Raw genomic sequence first — 24081 nt, 5'->3', positions numbered from 1 at the left:
GAAATGGACAAATTCTTAGAAAGGTATAACCTTCCAAGACTGAACCAGGAAGAAACAGAAAATATGAACAGACCAATCACAAGTAATGAAATTGAAACTGTAATTAAAAGTCTTCCAACAAACAAAAGTCCAGGATCAGATGGCTTCACAGGTGAATTCTATCAAACATTTAGAGAAGAGCTAACACCCATCCTTCTCAAACTCTTCCAAAAAACTGCAGAGGGGGGAACACTCCCAAACTCATTCTATGAGGCCACCATCACCCTGATACCAAAACCAGACAAAGATACTACAAAAAAAGAAAATTACAGACCAATATCACTGATGAATACAGATGCAAAAATCCTCAACAAAATACTAGCAAACAGAATCCAACAACACATTAAAAGGATCATACACCATGATCAAGTGGGATTTATCCCAGGGATGCAAGGATTCTTCAATATACATAAATCAATCAATGTGATACACCATATTAGCAAATTGAAGGAGAAAAACCATATGATCATCTCAATAGATGAAGAAAAAGCTTTTGACAAAATTCAACACCCATTTATGATAGAAACTCTCCAGAAAGTGGGCATAGAGGGAACCTACCTCAGCCGAATAAAGGCCATATACGACAAACCCACAGCCAACATCATCCTCAATGGTGAAAAACTGAAAGCATTTCCTCTAAGATCAGGAACAAGACAAGGATGTCCACTCTCACCACTATTATTCAACATAGTTTCGGACATCCTAGCCACGGCAATCAGAGAAGAAAAAGAAATAAAAGGAATACAAGTTGGAAAAGAAGAAGTAAAACTGTCACTGTGTGCAGATGACATGATACTATACATAGAGAATCCTAAAGATGCCACCAGAAAACTACTAGAACTAATCGATGAATTTGGTAAAGTTGCAGGATACAAAATTAATGCACAGAAATCTCATGCATTCCTATACACTAATGATGAAAAATCTGAAAGAGAAATTAAGGAAACATTCCCATTCACCACTGCAACAAAAAGAATAAAATACCTAGGAATAAACCTACCTAGGGAGACAAAAGACCTGTATGCAGAAAACTATGAGACACTGATGAAAGAAATTAAAGATGATACCAACTGATGGAGCGATATACCATGTTCTTGGAATGGAAGAATCAATATGCTGAAAATGACTATACTACCCAAAGCAATCTACAGATTCAATGCAATCCCTATCAAATTACCAATGGCATTTTTTATGGAACTAGAACAAAAAATCTTAAAATTTGTTTGGAGACACAAAAGACCCCGAATAGTCAAAACAGTCTTGAGGGAAAAAAACAGAGCTGGAGGAATCAGACTCCCTGACTTCAGACTATACTACAAAGCTACAGTACTCAAGACAATATGGTACTGGCATAAAAACAGAAACATAGGTCAAAGGAACAAGATAGAAAGCCCAGAGATAAGCCCACGCACCTATGGTCAACTAATCTATGACAAAGGAGGCAAGGATATGCAACGGAGAAAAGACAGTCTCTTCAATAAGTGGGTGCTGGGAAAGCTGGACAGCTATATGTAAAAGAATGAAATTAGAACACTCCCTAACACCATGCACAAAAATAAACTCGAAATGGATTAGAGACCTAAATGTAAGACCGGATACTATAAAACTCTTAGAGGAAAACATAGGAAGAACACTCTTTGACATAAATCACAGCAAGATCTTTTTTGATCCACCTCCTAGAGTAATGGAAATAAAAACAAAAATAAACAAATGGACGTAATGAAACTTAAAAGCTTTTGCACAGCAAAGGAAACCATAAACAAGACAAAAAGACAGCCCTCAGAATGGGAGAAAATATTTGCAGATGAAATCAATGGACAAAGGATTAATCTCCAAAATATATAAACAGCTCATGCAGCTCAATATTAAAAAAACAAACAACCCAATCCAAAGATGGGCAGAACACCTAAATAGCCATTTCTCCAAAGAAGACATACAGATGGCCAAGAAGCACATGAAAAGCTGCTCAACATCACTAATTATTAGAGAAATGCAAATCAAAACTACAATGAGGTATCACCTCACACCAGTTAGAATGGGCATCATCAGAAAATCTACAAACAACAAATGCTGGAGAGGGTGTGGAGAAGAGGGAACCCTCTTGCACTGTTGGTGGGAATGTAAACTGATACAGCCACTATGGAGAACAGTATGGAGGTTCCTTAAGAAACTAAAAATAGAATTACCATATGATCCAGCAATCCCACTACTGGGCATATACCCAGAGAAAACCATAATTCAAAAAGACACATGCACCCCAATGTTCACTGCAGCACCATTTACAATGGCGAGGTCATGGAAACAACCTAAATACCCAACGACAGACAAATGGATAAAGAAGATGTGGTACATATACACAATGGAATATTACTCAGCCATAAAAAGGAACGAAATTGGGTTATTTGTAGAGACATGGATGGATCTAGAGACTGCCATACAGAGTGAAGTAAGTCAGCAAGAGAAAAACAAGTATCGTATGTCAGCACATATATGTGGAACCTAGAAAAATGGTACAGACGAACCGGTTTGCAGGGCAGAAATTGAGACACAGACGTAGAGAACAAACATATGGCCACCAAGGGGGGAAAGCAGTGGGGGTGATGGGGTGGGGGGGATGATAAGAAATAAAATAAAATAAAATTCCCTTTATGCACCTCGCCCAATTGCAACACTCACCAGGTTCCACTAACTCCAACTCCCAAAGTGTCTATGAATTCTTCTGTTGCTTCTCATCCTCCGCGGCCACCCCCCAACTCCAAGATGCTGTGAGCTATCATCCAGGCCACAGAAACAGCCTCCTGAGGTGTCTCCCCACACTCATTCTTGCCCTTTCTAACCCAGTTGCCATACTGCACCAAAATAGGCAACACACCCCCGCTCCTGCTTAAAACTATTTTAATTGTTCCCCAGTTCTCGTATGGCCAAGGTCACAGTCTTTACCACAGCCCACATGTTGTGCACTATTACAGCCTGAGTTACTGCCCCTCCCCACCCCCCCAACCTGCAGCCACAGAGACCTCCTATCAGTTCCTCAGAATGCTTTGTTCCTTCCTCCTCAGGACCTTGGCATATGCTATCTCCTCTGCCTAGAATACTTTTTCTTGCCCACCCCCACCTCTCCCACTAATCCCAACACATTCATTAGGACTCAGATCAAATGTGCCTTCCTCAGGAGAACGGGCCTTGATCTCCCCATTATATACTCACTGCCCCCTCAGAATTCTCCTCAGAAAAAGATTAGGACCATAATAATTAAATGCCTATGCAATTACTTGTTCTTTGTCTATCTTCTGCACCAGCCTATAAGCTTTAGAATTCATGGACTCTGCATTTCTTATTCATACTCTATCCACAGCTTTGAGCACAAGAACTAGTAATATAGTAGGTGCTCAACATCTATTTGTGGAATGAACATACAAATAATAACTTAAGAGGCCTAGGACTTCCCTGGTGGCACAGTGGTTAAGAATCCGCCTGCCAGTGCAGGGGACACAGGTTCGATCCCTGGTCTGAGAAGATCCCACATGCTGTGGAGCAACTGAGCCCGTGCGCCACAACTACTGAGCCTGAGCTCTAGAGCCTGCGAGCCACAACTACTGAGCCCATGTGCCACAACTACTGAAGTCCACGTGCCTAGAGCCTGTGCTCTGCAACAAGAGAAGCCACCGCAATGAGAAGCCTGCGCACTGCAATGAAGAGTAGCACCCCCTCGCTGCAACTAGAGAAAGCTTGCCTCCAGCAACAAAGACCCAACGCAGCCATAAATAAATAAATAAACACAAATAACTCAGTTAAAAGATGGGCAAAGGATCTGAAAGACATTTCTCAAAAGGAGATATACATATGGTCAATAAGCACATGAAAAGATGTTCAAATCATTCATCATCAGGGAAATGCAAATCAAATCATAATGAAATACCACCGCTCCCTACCCATTAGGATGGCTATAATCGAAAAGATAATCACAATTGCCGGTGAGGATGCGGCGGAATTGGAGCACTCACATGCTGGTGAAAACTTCTGGAAACTAGCTGCAGCCACTTTAGAAAAGAGTCTGGCAGTTCCTCAAACCGTTAAACAGAATTACTACATGACCCAGCAATTCCACTCCTAGATCTATACCCCGGAGAAATAAAAACACAGGTACACACAAAAACTTGTACATGAATGTTCACAGCAACATTATTCATAATATCCGAAAGGTAGCAACTGCCCAAATGTCCATCAACTAATGAAAGGATAAATAAAATGTGGTATCCATAGAGCGGGCTATCACTGGGCCATAAAAAGAAATGAACGACAGATACCTGCTACAGCACGAACGAACCTGGAAAATGTTATGCTAAATGGAAGAAGCCAGTCACCAAAGATCACAGACTACGTGATTCCATTTATATGAAATATCCAGGGCAGGCAAATCTATAAAGACAGAAAAAAGCTTAGTGGCTGCCTTCAGCTAGGGGTGTGCAGCTGGGGGAAACAGTAAGTGACTGCTAATGGGCTCGGAGCTTCTGCCTGGGATAAGGTTATGTTCTAAAATTGATTGTAGTCGATAATGGCTGGGACCCTGGAAAGGAGGAAATCAGCAAAGCCTCTCAAGAAGCAAAGAAGAAGAAGGAGCCCTTGTTGCACGTTCTAGGATGTCAAATGCTTTCAAGCATGTACTCCCGTAATCCTCGGGTGAACTATGCATTCCCAGAGCTCAGAGGATTACAGAAGTTATTATACCTATTTTCTCCAGATGAAGAACTGAGACGTCAAACAACCAGCCCAGGATCATACAATAAGAAGGCTGGAGAGCTGAGCCTCAGGCTAGCTCTTCAACCTCTACTGCCCAGTTAAGAAAAGTGAGAGCCTTTCTGCCCTGAAATTCCACGCAAGAGGAGAGAACAGGTTCAAGGACAAGAACAGTCTGCGGCGGTGTCAGGGACCACTCGGGAGGAGGTGGACGCCTCATCAAAAAGGGCTGGAAAATAAGTCACTTGCTTGGTCCTCAGACTCCACCCATCTCTATTCTTGGATCCAAATCTGTGTGTCATATGGCAGCAGAGAAGATAGCTGCAAGTGCACAAATGCCAAAGCCAATTTCAGGCTGGAAGGCTGCCGTCAGTCACCCTAACGCCGCTTCCAAAATAACACCACACAAAATGCTACCTTATGGATGCCGAACAGAATCCCACCTACCACCTTATTAAAGATGGCATCCTGGAACTTCTCACTTGGGGACGGAAGGGGGACAGGAATGCACATACCCTGAGCTCCTACCACGGACACGGCCCGAGGCACTCGCCACACACTGCCTCACTGAGCCAGCACACCAGCCCCGGGTGCCAGGTCACAATGATCCCCTCGGAGCCACTGAAAGTCAGGTGACTGACCCAAGGACTCAGAGCAGGTGAGCGGCGAGGCCCAATGCAATCATGGGTATATCTGTACAGCCCAGGATCTCGCCTCTGTAACTCAACCAGAAGTATGTCCCGTCTCCCTGTTTCGCCCCTGGGCTGCAAAGATGTTCTTTTTAACAGGATGCCACAGTTCTAGCCTAAGCTCAAGGATTACCGATTCCCTGACTAACCAAAGACCACAGAGAAGACCATTAAATTTTCTTCTACGTTGCATAGACCGGAGGCCAAACTGGTGGTAAGAGAGCTCCTCCCTTCCTGAGAAAGGTGGGGTTACGATATCCCTGTCTGCCTCTAAAACCAGACTCCACTTTACGCCCCTGCTACTCCTCTCAACGGCTGAGTTACTCTGGACAATTTTCTGAGCCTTTCAGAGCTTCTATTTCTTCACATGCAAAATGTAGGTAATACCTACCTAACTAATATGCTTGGTGAGAAGATTAACTGTGATGATACATGAATAGAATATCTAGCACAATCCTGGCATATACAGCAGATGCTAAAAAAAATAAACACAGTAGCCTTCCTTTTGAAGATACCAGCAGGAAGATAATTCCAAATGGAAAAATTTTCTCAGTATATTTGGGGAAATTAAGTTCATTTGATTATCCAGTTTTCCTGAATATAGGATGCTATCTCCCTCACAGATAGCAGGGGAAAAAACCACATGCACACACAAAACATCTAGTTTTCCTAATACACAGGTACAAACTAAACTAGCTGGGGCAGATGAGAGCATCTCTATTCTAGCCAAATTGCACAAATCTGCATCTCGAGTACTGTTAATATAATGGCAGTGTCTTTTTTTTTTTTTTTTTGGTCTCTACTGATATCTTTAGAAAACCCTTTTCTAGAAATTACAGTTTTGGTGCATAATTTAAAACAATCAAAAGCAATTTTGCTAATGATATATCTAACTCTCTTTGGTACGCACAAAAGCGGTAATTTACTGGTCAGAAAATAAACTTAATTCTCCATTCTGATGCTATGAAGCAGTGTGCACAGCTGATTTCTCAGAGACAAAACACCCATCAGAAACAAGGAGACCAGTCGCTGGAGCCCTACCACAAACACGACCTCTCTCCTTCTCTCCCAAGCCACTCCCATCTCCCTGCTATGGGGCCCCTCAATCCCAACCCCTCCTCCCCAGGAGGGTTTTAGTAAAAGGTCCGATCAAACATTGCCAGGAGAGTCTGGTTTTTCACAATCTGGCATATTTGATGGTATCTGAGGAGAAGCATCTAGAGAAAGGATCTTGACTGAAGCAAAATGCAGGCATTCACCCACCAAAACCAGACCCTACCACTCGGGCCAGCACAGGCTAGACAGGAGCCTGACCCAGGGAAAGGGCACGGCTGTGCAGTCAGGCCCCTCACAGCTGGCTGACCATGGGCACTCGGGACCTGGCTTCCTCACCTTTGCCGCGTGTTGTAAGGATAAGAGAATGTAGACAAAGCCCACAGAACGGTACCTCTAAGACACAAAGTCCATACAAAATAAAACCTAGGTTCTCGTCCCTACCCCTAAAGTCAGGTCATTCCAGTTTTACTGCAACTGGCAAAAGTAAAGGTTCATCAACAGGGGAAAATTATGTAAACTTTGGTACATTCCCCACAGTGGAATTTTAGCAGCCATTACAAGGAAAGATGTTCCTGATACATAACATGGAACAGTAAGCTACAGACAGATGTACACATATGACTCTGCTTTTATAATGAAAACACATGGATATCATGAGTTATAGATAAATAAGAGAGGGCTGGGATGGGGGAGGAGACAGGGAGGGAGGAAATGTTGGTAACACTTTGGGGAAGTTCAGGATGGACACACACCTCCAGGTAGAGGCCAAGATTAAGTACAGGCAGAGAGAGACACCAGACTATACAAATTTTTAAAAAGCAGTGGGATCGGAGGTGATTTTTAAGTTTTTGGTCTATATTTAGTAAGTAACTAAGTAAGTAATATGTGGGGAAACTTACTTTTTCGGTCCCCCTGGGGAAGGAGAGGGCAGCGGCCTGCCGCCCCGGCATCCTGCACAAGTTCTCCGGCTGATGCCCGGCGCTGAATACGGCGTCTGTTGGCTTCTCTTCCCAAGGCTCTGTCGTGCCCTCGTGTCTGAATCTGACCATGTCCCCCTCCACAGCCATGGTCTGCACGGAGGCATCTTTCTGTTCAACCCTGGACGCCTCTGCCGCCTTTGCTAGCTGGGCTCCCGGAGGCCACTCGAGTTCATCACGTGGCTTGGAAGACAAGTTGGCTTGGATGAAATGCCCGAGTTCACCTCTTAGCTGAATGGCCATCTGCCCAAGTGTCTTCTCGGTTTTACCATCAAGGTGTTCTCCCGAAGCTTCCTGCTCTCTCAAGCATATCTGTTCCAGAAGCAGTTCTCGGAGCACTTTCAGAAGGTCCGGCCTGTTTTTCCAAAAGGGAAGGAAGTGGGAGGACTCAGCTTTCTGCTATGGCCTTGTCACCGACCCACTTTCCTAAGTTTTCCCCATTGATTCTGGCCCACATTCTGCTGAATTTAAACACAGTGAGCACTTGCCACGTGCCAGGACCCACGCCAACTATGCTATCCAGGTCACCTCAGAACAACCACACCAGGTAGGTACCACATGTCTCCTTCATGGAGGAGAAGGAGAGAACTGATCTGACGCAGGTGCACAGCAAGTGAGGGGGGCACACAGCTACCTGGACGCAGGCTGGGCTTCGGAAGAGCAAACAGAGTCATAAGGTATGCATGACGATTGCAAGGTCCGCCCACCCCCCTGGGCCCATTCTTACAGCCAGGGGCAAGTATGGCTTTGGATGAATCTAGCCAACCTGGCAGATCCATGAGCCACCTGGTCCATCAGGGTGCACAGTCGGTGCTCAGCAAAGGTATCGAATGAAGGGATGCTGGGAACTGCTCTGGATAAAAAGAGCAGTGGCTTTGAAATCAGACAAAATGGCTTCAGATTCTAACTCTGTGATTCTTGGAAAGCAAGGTGAGTTTTCCTCCACAGGACGCTGTGAGGATTAAACGAGAGCATGTATGGGTAGCAGATGCTTCTCACGCCCCTTTGCCACATGGCCTGGGCCTCCCTGGGATTTCAGCTGCAACTGCGTTGACAGCTCTTGTAGACAGTCCCTCCGCCAGCGCCCACGGCATCTCTCCGCTGCCTTGGGCCCTTTCCCAGAGCTCTCTGAGCCGGCCAGCAGGGCAGCGGGCAAGTGCGGACCCATTTATAGCCCCAGGGGAAACCCTAACCAGTGGAGGAAGAGAGCTGTTGGGTGAATGTCCCAGTCTCCCATCCTTCAGAGGGCCAGCACTGACGCAGGGTCTACACCATCCCTCAGAGGGTGGCTGGCAGGGCAGAGGCCCAGCTGTCCACAGTAGCAACCAGATCATAACACAGCCTTCCTGGCTTTGCCTCCACCCCTACCTTAGTCTCCCTCATCCCTCCTTCCGTCTGCCTGGAGTCACATCCCAAATAAACCACTTGTACCCAAGTGGTTACCTCAGGCTCTGCTTTCCCAGGAACTCAAACTAAGCCAACATGTAGAAGACTCTGGAGCGGTTCCAGAAGAATCCCTCGTGAGTGTGTTTCTTGGGCCAGACACTATAATGGGCGCTGGGGCTGCAGAAGTGCCTGCGGAGCCTGGTGTTAGAGGCAGATGTGTAAACAAATCACTACTCCACAGGCTAAAAAGAGAAACACAGGCACTGTGGAAGTCTGGGAAGCTTACGGGCAAGCATCCCAGGGTGTCCAGACTGGGGGTGGCAGGAAGAACGCCAAAAAAGGGCCTCTAGAGTTGATGAGAGGTTAGCTGGGGGAAGGGAAATGGAACCTTCTAAGCATGGAAAACAATATGAACGGAGTCAAGACACACTGTGGAGAGCAGGGAGGTGAGGCTGGAAGGTGAGGCAGGGAGACCTCAGCCATGTTAAGGAAAGGAGAGCCACTGGGAGGCTCTGTGTGACGAGTGCATGGCCACACACGTGCCACGTGTAGAGAATGAATGGAGAGATTTCCCGTCAGGACAGTGGTGAAAGTACACTCAAGAGCCCCTACCATCTGCTCTAAACATACGTAAATGACAGCAAAACAGACAAGACAAAATAATGGTCAAGGTGCACTACAGGACTCAGAATCAAATAAGATGTATCCAAAGGTCAGAAACAGAGGAGGAGACCCACTGCCACGATAAAGAGGGCATCCGCAGAAAGCGGAAATTTAACTCCCATGGTTGGAAGAAGACCCGTGCAAATTTCATGCCCCTAAAGTAAGACCTAGAGAGACAAGTCAAGGCAACTTCAAAAGCACCAAACAGGGAGTTCGCAAGGGTGGCGGGCGGAGCGGGGCTGCTGACACAAACCACTGCTGCAAACAAAATCCACTGTTATGAAAGAGAGCAATTGGACAGATGAGAGAGCTCACACTCGAGGAAATAAAAACAATAAAAGCAATCTGAAGAAGACTTAAACTAAGTATGTGTCAACCATCTAAAAAATAAAGGAGAAAAAGAGACTCATAAAAATGAGAGGACGTTATAAAACTGAGACAGAAAATTATAAAAAAGAAGACTGGAGCGGGGGCAAGCACTGAGGGAGGGCCAGCTGGAAAGCTGTTGCTATCTTCTGGGAAAAAGAAGATGTGGTCAGGATGAGTGGGGTGGAGTCAGGAGAGAGACGGGAGAGAGAAGAGGCCCTCATCAGTGCTAGATCCTTCTCCTCTCTGCAGTTTCTCTTGCCTGCATTACTTCAAAAAACCTTGTCAGAGACCGGAACGACGGACTGCCTTAACATACCTTGGCCTCCCCTTCCTCTGTATCTTTGTTACCACTGGAAGTGACAGGTACCCTCATGTTGTCTTCCCACTGGGCCCTCTAAGGGCAGGGATGAAGCCTTAACTCTTACCTGGATTCCTAACGTCCAGCTCTGGGGCAGAATCAATTTAAGTCAACTTAAACAGCTACAGCACACTGAAACAGGGGAAAAACTAAAGGTGTGAAAAACAAAATTAAAACGTGTGGTACACTTTTCACTTCTAACATGGGATCATCTAGGCTACACAAACCATCTTAAAATTTAGTAAACCCAGAGTTCAAAACAATATTTCTGGTATTTCAAGCATGTTAAACTAAATTTTCCTTTCCTCTCCTTCCCTTAATACAGATTGAAAATAAGAACAGTTGCTACTGAGCTAGCCAAAGGAGGACCATTACTCACTACCAAACAACACACAATAAAATCCAGGAAAAAAGACTTACAAATGGGTAGTAAAAGGTGGTGAAAGAGGCCATTATAGGGCTTCCCCGGTGGCGCAGTGGTTGAGAGTCCGCCTGCCGATGCAGGGGACACGGGTTCGTGCCCCGGTCCGGGAAGATCCCACATGCCACAGAGCGGCTGGGCCCGTGAGCCATGGCTGCTGAGCCTGCGCGTCAGGAGCCTGTGCTCCGCAACGGGAGAGGCCACAGCAGTGAGAGGCCCGTGTACCGCAAAAAAAAAAAAAAAAAAAAAGAGGCCATTATAATATACTGAAGTGGCAGAGCTGCTAACATTTCAAGTGTTACTCTGCTAGAAATCTGAACAGCAGATTCATTAAGCTATCGCCATAATCAGGACCTTTTTTTTTTTTTTTTTATGCGTTACGCGGGCCTCTCACTGTTGTGGCCTCTCCCGTTGCGGAGGACAGGCTCCGGACGCACAGGCTCAGCGGCCATGGCTCACGGGCCCAGCCGCTCCGCGGCATGTGGGATCTTCCCAGACCGGGGCACGAACCCGTGTCCCCTGCATCGGCAGGCGGACTCTCAACCACTGCGCCACCAGGGAAGCCCAATCAGGACCTTTTTAATGGTTCAGTCCGAGGGTGCTGTCAGAGGCCCAAACGTTGTTTATATAACCTGAGCATCTTTGCCACATAGAAGGCATAAGGGGAAAGGAACTGACATTTACTAAGCACTTAACGGTGTGCCAGGTCCCTTAAATACACTAAATAGCTTTAGCCCTCACAGTAAGACTGAGATGGGGGCTGTTACTGACCCCATTTCCCAGATGAAGAACACAGGCTCGTGAAGATTCAAGATCTTCCAGCAAAGTGGCAGAGCGAAGACTGCAGACGCAGACCTTTCTGACTCCAAAGAAGCACTGCATTCTTTCTAGTTTTCTAAACTTAAACCTTCTGCGATGATGCTGAGCTTCTAATTGTCCACACGTTCATTCAAATATTCATTGAGCTTCTCCCATTTGTCATGTAAGGCGGTGGAAACGCATGGTGAAAAAGAATCACGCTGCTGACGTTCCATTGAGGAGACAGACATCCATACAGACACGGGTAACTAAATAAGACAGTGCAAGGCAAGGAGAAGTACAAGGAAGGAGGGACGAGAAGGAGGGGAGGAGGGCGGCAGTCCTGAGACAAAGTGTAGAAGCAGGGATTCTTGTTAGACAAAGTGGTCAGGAAAGGCCTCTCCACAGAGCTGAGACACCACCACATCCCGGGAAGAGAGTGTGCCAGGTAGCGGGAACTGCTACTGCAAAGGCTCTGAGGTGAGAACAAGCTTGGATGACTGAGGAACAGAAAGGTGAGTGTGAACAAGAGAGGTAGCTGATAAAGACACAGAAACAGGCAGAGGCCAGGCCAAGGAGCTCTGATCTTACTCTAAAGGTAACGGAAAGCCATTGGAAAACTTTAAGCACAGAAGAAACATAACCTCATCTAAGTTTTTGAAAGCTGGCTCCGGCTCCTCTGTGGTGAATGGCTACAGAGAGGCAAAAACGGAAGCAGGGAGACAATTTCGAAGGCTGTGCTTTTGGAGTCCAGGCACGAGATGTGACAGCTTGGACTAAGCTGGACTAACAGGGAAGCCGTAGAGACGTGAGTGGGTGGATTAGGGATCCATTTTCCAGGTGGAACAACAGGACTTACTGATAGTTAGGAGGATTGTGGAAGCTACACTTTCGGCCACAGCAGTGCTATTAAGCAACTCGTGGAAGAACAGCAGAGAAGCACATTAGAACAGGGGGTTGGGTTTTAAAGCAATTAGAGGGACTTCCCTGGTGGCGCAGTGGTTAAGAATCCGCCTGCCAACACAGGAGACACGGGTTTGATCCTTGGTCCAGAAAGATCCCACATGCCGCAGAGCAACTAAGCCCGTGCGCCACAACTGCTGAGCCTGCGCTCTAGAGCCCACGAACCACAACTACTGAGCCCGCGTGCCTAGAGCCCGTGCTCCACAACAAGAGAAGCCACCGCAACAAGAAGCCCGCTCACCATGACGAAGAGTAGCCCAACTAGAGGAAGCCCATGCACAGCAACGAAGACCCAACGCAGCGAAAAATAAAGAAATCAATACATATTTTTAAAATTAAAAAATAAAAGAGAATAAACCGATTAGAGTTGAAAGCGCCTGTCAGACACACAGGAGGAGACAGCAAGTAGGCAGCTGACCGTGTGATCTGAAGGGGGGAGTCTGGGCCGTGGGTATGAATTTGGAAGTCACACAGCGTACTCTGCAGCTGTGGAGAAAGGAGGTACAGAGGGGGAAAGGGAGCTAGAACAGAGCTCCGGGACACTCCAGCATCCAGCATCCAGCATCCACCAGAGGAAGAGGAGCCAGCACAGGAGACTGAGGAGGAGAGGCCAGTGGGGAGAAGGAACATAGAGAGGGGAGCTGTGAACAGAGGCCGGGGAGCGTGGCCACCGCTGCAGGAAAGCAGACCCTGGCCACTGGATTCACAACTCGCAAACTGGCGTTGACCTTCATAAGTGAAGCAAAGGGTATGGAAGCACTTGGACTGAGATGAAGAGGCCTAGGTAACCCCTCACCTGTCCCATCCAACCCTGCCTTCAGACCTGGGCTTGGGCAGCTACTCGTGCTACAGGTGTTCTCGGGACGGGTCACACTTTGTACTGATCGTCACTCATTTCAAAATGGGCGCTCGGCACCGCCCGGCAGCTTCTCTTCTCCCCTCCCCGGCTGACGACCTTGCCCTGCTCAGGTCTCCTCCCCTCCCCGGCTGACGACCTTGCCCTGCTCAGGTCTTCTCCCCTCCCCAGCTGATGACCTTGCCCTGCTCAGGGGAGGGGAGCGTGGAGGAAGCAGCCGTGAGTGCCCATCCGGCGGGACCCGCATGTGCCCAGGCTCTGAAACGAGGTGAAAGGGGTCTCGTTCCAGGGACTGGAAGGACTGTGCTCCAGGGCCAGAGCACAGAAAGCAGGCCGGGGACAGTGCGAACAGCGCCGAAGGAGGGGGTCGCCAGATCACACGGGGCCTGGCAGGCTGGGCCAAGGATTCTCTGGTCCCAAGAAAAGTGGAGCGTCTCCGAGGGGTCTTAAGTAGAGGAGTGACTTCACTGCATTTTAAGTAACCGCTCTGGATACAGCAGCATGGAAAACAGACTGGAAGGGGGAAGGATGGCTGCAGGGGACTAGTTAGGAGGCAACTGTAGGGATGCCGGAGAAGTGTGACAGAAGCGAGGAATGGAGAGGAGGAGACAGGGATGGGAGGAGTGCATCTGGGAGGTGAAGGGTCAGGACTTGGGTTTGGGAGGTGAAGGAAAGGGGAGGATCGAGGAAGACCCCGGGTTTCTGTCTGAAGCCCACAGACCCAGTCCCTCTGTAACAGGATCTGCCTGCAAGCACTCGCCGCGTCCTCTCCCCCGCAGCCCGCACGCCCGAGTCTCCCTGGGTCTTTCTCTGCTACCTTCTTCAGACACCTCGCCAGCTCCACGCTCTGGTGGTCCCTTACCTGTCCCTTCACCATGCCCAGAAGAGCAGACCCAGGTTTTTTAGGAGAGTTAGCTTCTCTACTTCTACTAGGTATGGCTCAAGAATACTAGCCTTGAAAAAGAAAAATCCCCAAGGGCTCCCCTTTTAGACTTTTTCAAATGTCACACTTAAGTTTAGCTACAAAGACTGAAACACTTAGGTAATAAATCCTAAACCATGTCCTCTAGGGAATGGGGCAAACGAACCAGAAGCACGTGAAGAGAGGGTTGGGAACCACACACATGGTGAAGACCATGGGAGAGCAGGGCCAGCCAGCCCGTCCTCCACGAGCTGACCCTTCACTCCAGCCCCGGTGAACGAGTGCTCGGCTTGGTCAAGTGCAAGACAGCTAAACAGGCTAAGTTGCTTCCTTATTCCATCCCAGTGGATGGGTAAGTTGAATCAGATTTACTCCTGGGGCCCAGCTACTCTGCTAGCCTGTTAGGCCCCAGGGTGGATGGCTAGGGGGGTGGCAGAGCTCAGAGGCCTAAGTCCTGGGCCTAAGCCTATCGCACTCCACACCAGGGTATCAGACATGGGCTCAGCAATGAACACAGAGGCCTGAATCACGGGCTGGCCGACGTATCTTGCATATGGTATGAATCTTACCTGAGGGTAACAGGGAAAGGGTAGGAGTAACTGGCCAGGCACATTTTAAGCAGTAATATCACCAAAGCCCCAGTTAATACCAACCTGGATCCATGTGTACACACATTACTTCATTTCATTCTCACAAGATCCCTACAGGGTCGCTAAGTATCATCACCCCCCCACTTTACAGGTGAGGAAACCGAGATGGGGAGATAAGTCACAAGGTCTAAACGGTACAGCTGGACCAGAGCACAGGTCTGTCTGACTCTAATACCCTGCTTTTTGGGGGGATCAAAACACCGAACTCCTGGAGAGACTATCTGGGCAGAAAATTAGTGTTTCCCTGGCCAATGAGAATCCTAGTTACCCAAGCGGTCTTTTTAAAAGACCACAGCTGGACCTTCAGGAGGGCCCTCGGAGCCGTGAACCTGCCGTCCTGGGGCTCAGCGGTGCACCAAGAAAGGCAGCTGTACAGAAAGCAGGATCAGAGCAGCAGATGCCGGCCGGCATTTAAGAAAGCCTTTTCTAACACTAGAACTGGCCCACGATGGCCCGGAAGCTGATGGAACAGACGCCTACAAGGGAACAGGTAACTGAATGGCTGATGTTCCAAGCTTGCCTGCGGACTGCCGGCACGTAAAGCGCTTTCTTTAAAATCGTAATGAAGTCTAAATTTTCAAAAATCAGGAGATTGAGCATACAAATTTGGGGCTTCTACTGAAAGACTGGAAGCTCTGAGGCCACGGGCTGGCATGACAACAATGATTTGGGGCTGAAAAGCTCCTCCTTGCCAGGAGGGAGCATGTGGGTGGGCCCCAATTGCCTGCACTCCCACCAGTCCACTGTACTTTCCCAGGTCACATCACCCAAGTGCCTTCCTAGGCGGTCCTCAGAGAGAGCGAGGGGCATCTTTTAACTCTTAACACAGGAGCCCCTGATGCTGAGGAAATCCTCCATCTCTCAAGTGTCATTATGGTCACCCAACTCCCTGTGATAATATACCAGAACAGCCACTGGGCATGTCCCCCTAGCATGAGGACTCATGCTAGAAAAATGTTAAGCAGATGTCAGGGGCTGGGGAGGGGAGCCTCCCGGAGCTCACAGAACACTACCGTCCTTTTTCAGATGAAAAAATGTCTACGGGGCTGAGCCCACCAAGGACATGAGAACCACTAGGCTCGTGCCAGCCGTCCTGGGTGGTGGTACCAGCTCCCTTTCTCTGTCTGTGCTGGAGGAGAATGAAAGGTTTCACTGAACACACGCCACATGCCAGCCATTCTCCTTGAACAGCATTTTTTCCATTCCTCACAGCAACCCCAAGAAGTGGTCAGAGAAACGGAGGCACTGAGAGAGGAAAGCAAGCACAGCTCCCTCTGGCTCCAAAGCCCAGAGCAGCTGCTACAGTGGCCTGGAAAGAATAGGAAAGAAGGGAAATCCGCTCCTAAAGGACTAATTTTAAAAATACAAATGTACTGAATATTTCTCCCTTTTCGTTTTAAGGAAAACACCCTGTAGTGTTTCCTCACATAGGAAAGACTCCCGGCAGATATAATGAGAAGGGAAATGTAGTTCAAGCTCAACATGAAACAGCAGAGTCACAAGTACAGGGGCAGTTTTTTAAGCTGTTGTAGAAAGCGGAAGGGATTTCGGGAGGGCTGATTCCTCGCAATGACAGCCAGGCAGCCCTTTCCGGGCTCCCAGGAACAATTCTGAAGAAGCTTTCTCTCCCCTCTTTACGCTGGCCTTGCATGCGGCTTTGCTGAACGCCGTCCCCTCGCAGCCAAGGAGCAGGCAGCCTAATTACTTAACTGCACAACTGGCAAGATTCCTTCCAAGCCATTTCGGGAGCTCTCCCAGGTACATTATACAGCACCGCCATCTAAATCCATTTAGCAAAATGAGTTTGCTCTCCCCTCAAACCAGAGACACCTGCAGTGCCTGGGCCCCATGTCTACCTGGATTCCAGTAACCGTATGGCCTTCTCGCTGAAGAGAGGGGCGACCAGGCTCAGGAGCTCGCCTTCTTCCAAACTCTGGTCTCCGGGGCAGCCGGATTTGTGGGCTCCGTCGGAGTCTAAAATATTGGAATCTGTGTGCCTTAAATATCCATTTTTGCAGCCCCCTTTGGAATTGACCTCCATAATCTGCAAATCAAAGTATGTGGTCAGATAATGGACTACAAAGGAGGGGAAGGGGGTTACGTGGAAAAGAGAGAGAGGATGGAGACAAACAGTGATGAGTGAGGGCAAGTAGACCCGAGAGAAAATGAAAGGGGAGAGGGAGGGTGCACGCGGTCCACACGCGCTCATCTGAGGGCACGGAGATGTTTACATCACTTCCTCTCGCCCTCAGTTTCCTTATCCGTAACTAGGCACAGTGACGCCACCTCCCATGGCGGCTACGAGAACAAAATGAGATGGCTGGCCCACTTCAGTTCCTGGCACAGTGTCTTACCCGCTACAGCTGTGTTCCCTCAGCCCACGGCCTACTTCCTGTAAATTCTTTCTAAGAAGGGTCCGGAACATTGTTAACTGCCATTAACAATGCTTTGGACATTTATTATATGCTTCTTGCAATGTATCCTCCTCATTATATATCAGAAAGCAACCTCTTTACAGACACATCCTCATTACTGTGACTTTGATTTGTCTCATCAGGACGGTGGAGAGTTCCTCATTCCCACGGAGACGTGTTCTTCACAGATCCACCTTCTTGGGTCACTGAGGGTCCCAGAGGAGTGGTACCAAGGAAACATCTAGTTAAAGCCTGTGCTGGGCATGTCTTGAGGTGCTGCAATTAGCATTCTTTCTCTCGCTTTCCAAAGCTGTAAATTTCTTCTATCAGTCTATAAATAACTCCTCTTGACTTCATTAAGGCTGGTGATATACACACTGGCCATCACACCCCTCTCTCCACATGTGTAAAATGATTAAGATTTTTAAACGGAAGACAAGACCCACACAGATGAGCTGTCATTTATAGGGTCTTGTTTGCCACCAATCTAGTCATTAAATCCACCTAAATAAGCAACCTCCACCGAAGGAAAAGTCTAGAATATAGTAATAAAAAGAGCAATTGCTACCACTCACTGGGCACTTAGTACATACCTTCTCTTTAAATATCACAGCAATTCTAACCAGGAAGCCGTGTTATTACCTTCACTGATGGGGAAACTCGGACTCGGGGGTTAAGCAAGGGTTCACGCAAGGTCACAGAGATCGTGACCAAGACTCAAAATCAGACCTGATTCCGGAGCCCCCACTTTTAACTGCTTTGCTGTCCAAAACGCTCATGAGAATGATCTCTCACTCAAGACTCCACGAACCTGAACACCCTGAAGGCCACAAACGCCCAATCTGCAGCCTCCTGTCTCCCACCACATCCCAGTCTTTACGGTTCTTTCAGCCCTGGAGAATATTTGCTCCAAATGCTCAGCCTCAGTGCGCCTGCAGTGGAATTCTCAACACCGCCCAGACGACGCTAAGCTGGGTTCAGATCAGGAGATCGCAGACGGACCCAGAGGAGGAAAGTCTGCTTCTATCAGCAGCTCCTTACACTACACACAGATGGTCTGGGAGTTCACAGCAGTCCAGAGACAAGGGCTCTGGTCCCAACTCTGTCACTGTCTTACTCTGAGCCCCAGATAAACCATCTCCCCTCCTAGGCCTCAGTTTCCAATGCGGAAAATGAATGCGTTGGGTCAGAGCTCTAGGGAGCTGCCCAGGCCCAGTGTCCAATGCCTGCGACTCTCCTGCAACAGCCTCGTTTTTATTTGCAACTATATGTTTGTTTTCCTGGTTCATGACTGGCTCTACCACCCCGTCTGTAACTTCCAGAAAGGAAGAGGCCTCCTCTCTTTGCTCCCCGCTGGCACCCGGCAGGCACTCCACACAGACAGAAGGAACAGAAAACCCGTCGGACTCGTTCCAGGCTGGAGGCGGGCTTGGGCACAGAGAGGGGCAGATGTTCCTACCTTGTTCCTCTGCTCCAGACACTCGCCACTCAGCAGATTACTCTCGTCATCCTCTCCAATTCTGCTTGAGTCCTCGTCCTCCTTGCTAGCGAGAAGCTACATGGAGCATGGAATGGTGTGAAAATGCAACCCCAAACGAGTGCAGCATGAATATGTATGAGTAAGTCGGCGATGTCTTTTTTAAAAGATGCAGAACCAAAAACAAACCAAAAAAAGGCAGAGACAAATGCCAAAGCCACGAAATAAAAATTAGCCGAAGTCAGAGCTGCTAGTTCTGGCAAATCACGCACAGCTGCCTGGGATCATGCATAATTTAAGGACAAATTCCCCAAGAAATAAGTAAAGCCATTGCCCCTGCCCTCGCAGGGCCTTCCTGAGCGGCTGGAAATTGACTGTGCTGTCCGCTGCGCTGCTCCCATCCCTGCCATTGCTGAATTCACTTTCAGATTATATAAAAGTAACAAGATTTTGGAAAACAGCTATTGATAGAATTGAAACTATCAAATAGCGAGAAAGCAGTAAATGAAATTTATGGTGTGCCCAATTTATGCGTCCCTTCTATTTAGCCCAGGGGATAAACCTCTTTTTGTACTGTCACACATCTGAGATGGGCAGTCTCAGCCACACTGCCATTTTGCTGACAAAAAAGTCCTCATCGCTAATGAGTAGAGTATCAAGCTTCCCTGACAATAACTTTATGCTTTTGAAAATGAAAGAGAGTTATTTCTAAAGACTGCGTAAATCCCTAATGCTCTAAAGAAGTGCAAACCCCAAAGCTTCTGCAGTTTGCGTTCTACAGAACAGACAATTCAGTGTTCTCAACAGGGCCAGATCTCAGCTCTCTGGAAGAGGGAAAATTCTAGGCATGAGACACCCGGATTAACCAAATAAAAAGTGAGAGGGAAGGTAGACAACGCTGTTTCAAAAACTGTACCAAACCGCATCTCACCGATGAAGTAGTGACCACTGCACCACAGCGTTAAAACATGAGCTGAGTCCCAGCCGCCTGCTGGGCATGTTGTACATACGACGTATCTAAGGTTCTATCTGCATACCGTGATTTCATGAATTCCCACATTTAGTCAATCACCCCATAATTTTCCCAGCCCAAGTTAAACTTTTCTGATCTTCCTTCTAAAAGAAACCCTTTTTTGGAAGAAGAAAAACAAAACAAAGCAAACTGACTTCACGAAGTCTTTTACAGGAAACTTCCCAGGATCAGAATACATTCAACCCAACCGTCCCAATCAGGGTCAGAGGACTGATGAGTCTACAAATCTCACTACACTACCGAGCATTCAACACGCTAAACGTGTGTAAGTGCATTTACTAAGGCATAAAAGTTCCTGAATACGGATGAGGAACTTCTCTCTCTCTGTTGGTTTCTTCCCTCGTTATTAAAACATGCTCAAGTTACCAACTAGGACAATCAAATTTGTCGGTGGCAGTATAAAATGTTAAACTACTTTAGAAGAAGTCCTGGCAATTTCTTATAAAGCTAATAACCCTATGACCCAGGAATTCCCCTCTTAGGTATTCATCAAGAGAAATGAAAACATATGTCCACATAAAGATTTGTATATAGGGCTCCCCTGGTGGCGCAGTGGTTGAGAGTCCGCCTGACGATGCAGGGGACGCGGGTTTGTGCCCCGGTCCGGGAAGATCCCACGTGCCGCGGAGCGGCTGGGCCCGTGAGCCATGGCCGCTGAGCCTGCGCGTCCGGAGCCTGTGCTCCGCAACGGGAGAGGCCACAACAGTGAGAGGCCCGCGTACCGCAAAAAAAAAAAAAAAAAAAAGATTTGTATATGAATGTTCACATCAGCTTTTAGCATAATAACCAAAACCTGAAACAATCCAAATGTACATCAATAGCAGAACGAACAAAGAAATTAGAATATATCTATACAATGGAATACTACTTAGCAATAAAAAGGAACAAATTACTCATTCACATAACCGCATGGATGAATCTCAAAAACACGCTGAGTGAAGGCAGCTTCACACAGAAGAGAAGATGCTTTATGATTCCGTTTCTATGAAAGTCTAGTACAGGCAAAACTAATGGTGGAAGAAAATGAGAAGAGCAGCTGTAGCGGGGGCGAGTGGGAATCGACTAGAAGGGACACGAGGGATCGTGATAGAAGTTTGGGTTACACAGGTACATACATTTGTAAAACTTAGCAAACAAAGACTTACGAATTCTGTATTTCATCGTGTGTACATTTAAACTTAAAAGAAAAAATAACTATAAACATATTGAAGGAAAAGATATACATGTTGAAGTATTTAGGGGGAAGCGTACTGATGTTTGTGATTTATACTAAAATTTATCAAAAAGATATGATGGCTGGTGGGAACGGTTAATAGTAGAATCTAAAGGGTGAGTATATGGGTGTCCACCATGAAGTTCTTTTCACTTTGCTAGAATTTCTTCATAATAAAATGCTGGGGAAAAGCCGCTCTCATTTGAAAAAGAGCAAAATAACTACGTTTTCCCTTCCTGGTTCATCAGCAGCTCTGGTCACTGAGGGCTGCCTGCCTCTCTCCAAGCTTCTTGAAAGAACTCTCCATCCTCACCTTCCGCAACGTGGCTTTTGCTGCCAACGCCCTCCAGAAACTGCTCATGAAAGCTCCCCAAGACCTTCTAATGCAGGAGATGGAACCAACCCTCCTGGGATTAGGGGAGAGGCAGCGAGGCGCTCCTCCCCGACCCTGTGGATCAGAGAAGGGTCTCCCTGAAGTTTAGCCGAGCAGAGTACTGTTAACCCACGTCATTCCAGTGGAGGCAGCAAGAGCATCTGAGTTATCCTTCGTTTCCAGAACCACAACCACACTGTGACTCAACATACTGAAACAAAAATTCTCTTTCATTTCTCTTTACCTCTGCAGACGTGGTTAAAATTAAAAGTCAGTTTCCAGCAATGATCAAGAAATTCAATGCTGTCTGTGGACACAGAGAAATGTCCCGCATGCCATATGTGACGTATCAGTTTTCAAAGGCAAGATCCCAGAGAGACGGATGCGTCACTGCAGATGGGCTCTGTTTCGGGCCCACCACCACCTGGAGAAGTGCCCCACACCTCCAAGCGCCCACCGGTGCCTCCTTCATTTCCCCACCCTCACCGCTCCTCCATCCACCACCACGTGGCCTCGGTCCCCCTCACTCTGCTGAAACTGCCCAGGTCACGAACGATTTCCCAGCCGTTTTTCTCTTGTTTTCTCAGAGTACGTGACACTATAAGCACGCCCTCCCTAAGCATCGCTCCCTAACAACTGCACTGGCCTGGTTCTCCCCCTGCCTCTTGAGCTATTCTTTCTTGACCTTTGCAGGCCCCCTGCTTCCTCCAGGAGGAAATTCCCTTGACCTCACAAGAGGAGGCCGGGCCCGTCTCCACGCCCGCGTGCACTCCTCCAGGCCCTCGCCAACCTCCGCTTCTCTGCATCACGGACTCCATGGGGCAGGGACCCGTGTCTGTGTTCCGCTTTAACACCAGTGCCTGGTGCTCAAGACAACACTGCTAAAAGGACAAACAAATGAATCAAGACTTTTTTCAAAATGACAGCTGGAACCAACAGGTTTTCGGGATTACCCCGGTCTTGCTACTCCAAGTGTAGTCTTTGGAGCAACGGAAGCTTGTGAGAAATGCAGACTCCCGGGCCCCGTGCCAGGCTCACTGAGCCAGAATCTTCACGTTAACAAGGTCCCCAGGAAATTCACACGCACGGTAAACTTTAGAAGCACTGCCCTATGGTGTTGCTAAAACAACACTGAACAGAGTCAGAAAAGGGTTTAGTTCCAACTCTGCCACTAATTTACTAAAAAAGTAAAATTAAAATAGCTGTGTTTTACATATTGAGTGCCTACTACATGCCAGGCATGGTGCCAAGGGCTTTATAAATCGGGTACAACTCATAATAACTTATGAAGTCAAAATGTTAGAAACTTCCTCCTTTCAATGAAATTCAATCTGCTTCTGACAAACCAAATTTCATTCTGTTGATAATAACAGATGTTAACAAGCACCTTCTACTTCTGAGTACCACTTCTGTCCTCTGAGTCACATGAGGTCTATTTCTTTTTTTTTTTTTTTTTTTTTTTTTTTGGGGTACGCGGGCCTCACTGCTGTGGCCTCTCCCGTTGTGGAGCACAGGCTCCGCGGCCATGGCTCACGGGCCCAGCCGCTCCGTGGCATGTGGGATCTTCCCGGACCGGGGCACGAACCCATGTCCCCTGCATCGGCAGGCGGACTCTCAACCACTGTGCCACCAGGGAAGCCCGAGGTCTATTTCTTATTCAAAAGGACAGCCCTACATATATCTGAGTTCAATTAAATTATGCCCCTTAATCCATGTTTCCTCTCCATGCCAAAAAAAAAAAAAAGTTTTCTAACCATCCCCTAAAAATGACAACATAAGTAAATAATGACAGCGACTAACCGTTTCTGAGCGCTCGCCCACGAATCCCACCCCCCAGGGGTGACAACTGCACGTCACACAGCTCATGGCTTACGATGCTCACCCCCCCACCCCGCTGCCACTGCAGTCCGCTCAAATCACTCCTGAACGGCAATTCTCAACCACACCGTTCTGTAATACATAAACTATAACCAGTAAATAAATACAAGGAAATTGGGGCAACCTCATTACAGATTTTTTCTTTTTTTTCTTGATGTACTTTAAAATAAAAGGATGCCTGTTCTTGGCCTTTTGTTGGTTTGGCTGGTTTTTCAGTGACCTGCCCGCATGCAGGGAATAAGCGCTGTGTGCCCAGCAGGAGGGAATCCAGCCCAGGGCCACCGTTTTGAAGACACAGCTGCCAAAATGAATCAAGGGCTTCCTACTCTTTATAGCCTTTGTCGAATTAAAAGTTGCGGAGGCAGGGGTGTGTAATACGAAAATAAATCACGTGCCTATTTTATATACATATCTATCTGTGTCTGGACCTTTGACCTAGTCATTACTCATCTGGGAACACAGTCGAAGGAAAAAAAGCCTAAACCCTGAAAATGATTTGTGTCCAAAGACATTCATCAGGTGCATCACCGGAAACATCTACATGTCCGACAATGGTGACGCAGCTATAGCATCTCTAAGATGGCATAAGAGGTTATAATACAGCAGCCACTGGATAGAAAGAGGAAACAGGACTGTGTGTGTACTGTGGGTGGGCACGCACGCGTTCAAATACACAAATAGAGAAGGAAAGATTCCAGGATGTTAATTAACTGTGTTTTAATGTGACAGGATTAGGGGTCATTTATTTTCCAAGTTTTAGGCAATGCTGTGGGTTAATTAAATATTGGAGGAAAAACTACTGCATTTTA

The 24081-nt window shown here is 47.4% G+C and overlaps 1 protein-coding gene across 7 annotated transcripts in view; it reads right to left on the bottom strand.

Moving 5' to 3' along the window:
• CDK5RAP2 (CDK5 regulatory subunit associated protein 2) overlaps positions 1-24081 on the bottom strand; it is a 195075-nt gene that overhangs the window by 54946 nt on the left and 116048 nt on the right. For all 7 annotated transcript variants that reach the window (XM_032634778.1, XM_032634776.1, XM_032634782.1 and 4 more), the window contains 3 exons: positions 18758-18853; positions 16741-16928; positions 7421-7853 (listed from right to left, as the gene is read on the bottom strand). In XM_032634778.1, the coding sequence (XP_032490669.1) occupies positions 7421-7853; positions 16741-16928; positions 18758-18853 (717 nt within the window). The remainder of the gene's footprint in view (positions 1-7420; positions 7854-16740; positions 16929-18757; positions 18854-24081) is intronic.

The sequence above is a fragment of the Phocoena sinus genome, chromosome 6 (genome assembly GCF_008692025.1).
Source record: "Phocoena sinus isolate mPhoSin1 chromosome 6, mPhoSin1.pri, whole genome shotgun sequence".
Lineage (NCBI taxonomy): Eukaryota > Metazoa > Chordata > Mammalia > Artiodactyla > Phocoenidae > Phocoena > Phocoena sinus.
The sequence above is the reverse complement of the archived record's forward strand: the minus strand, read 5'-3'. Positions and strand labels throughout refer to the sequence as shown.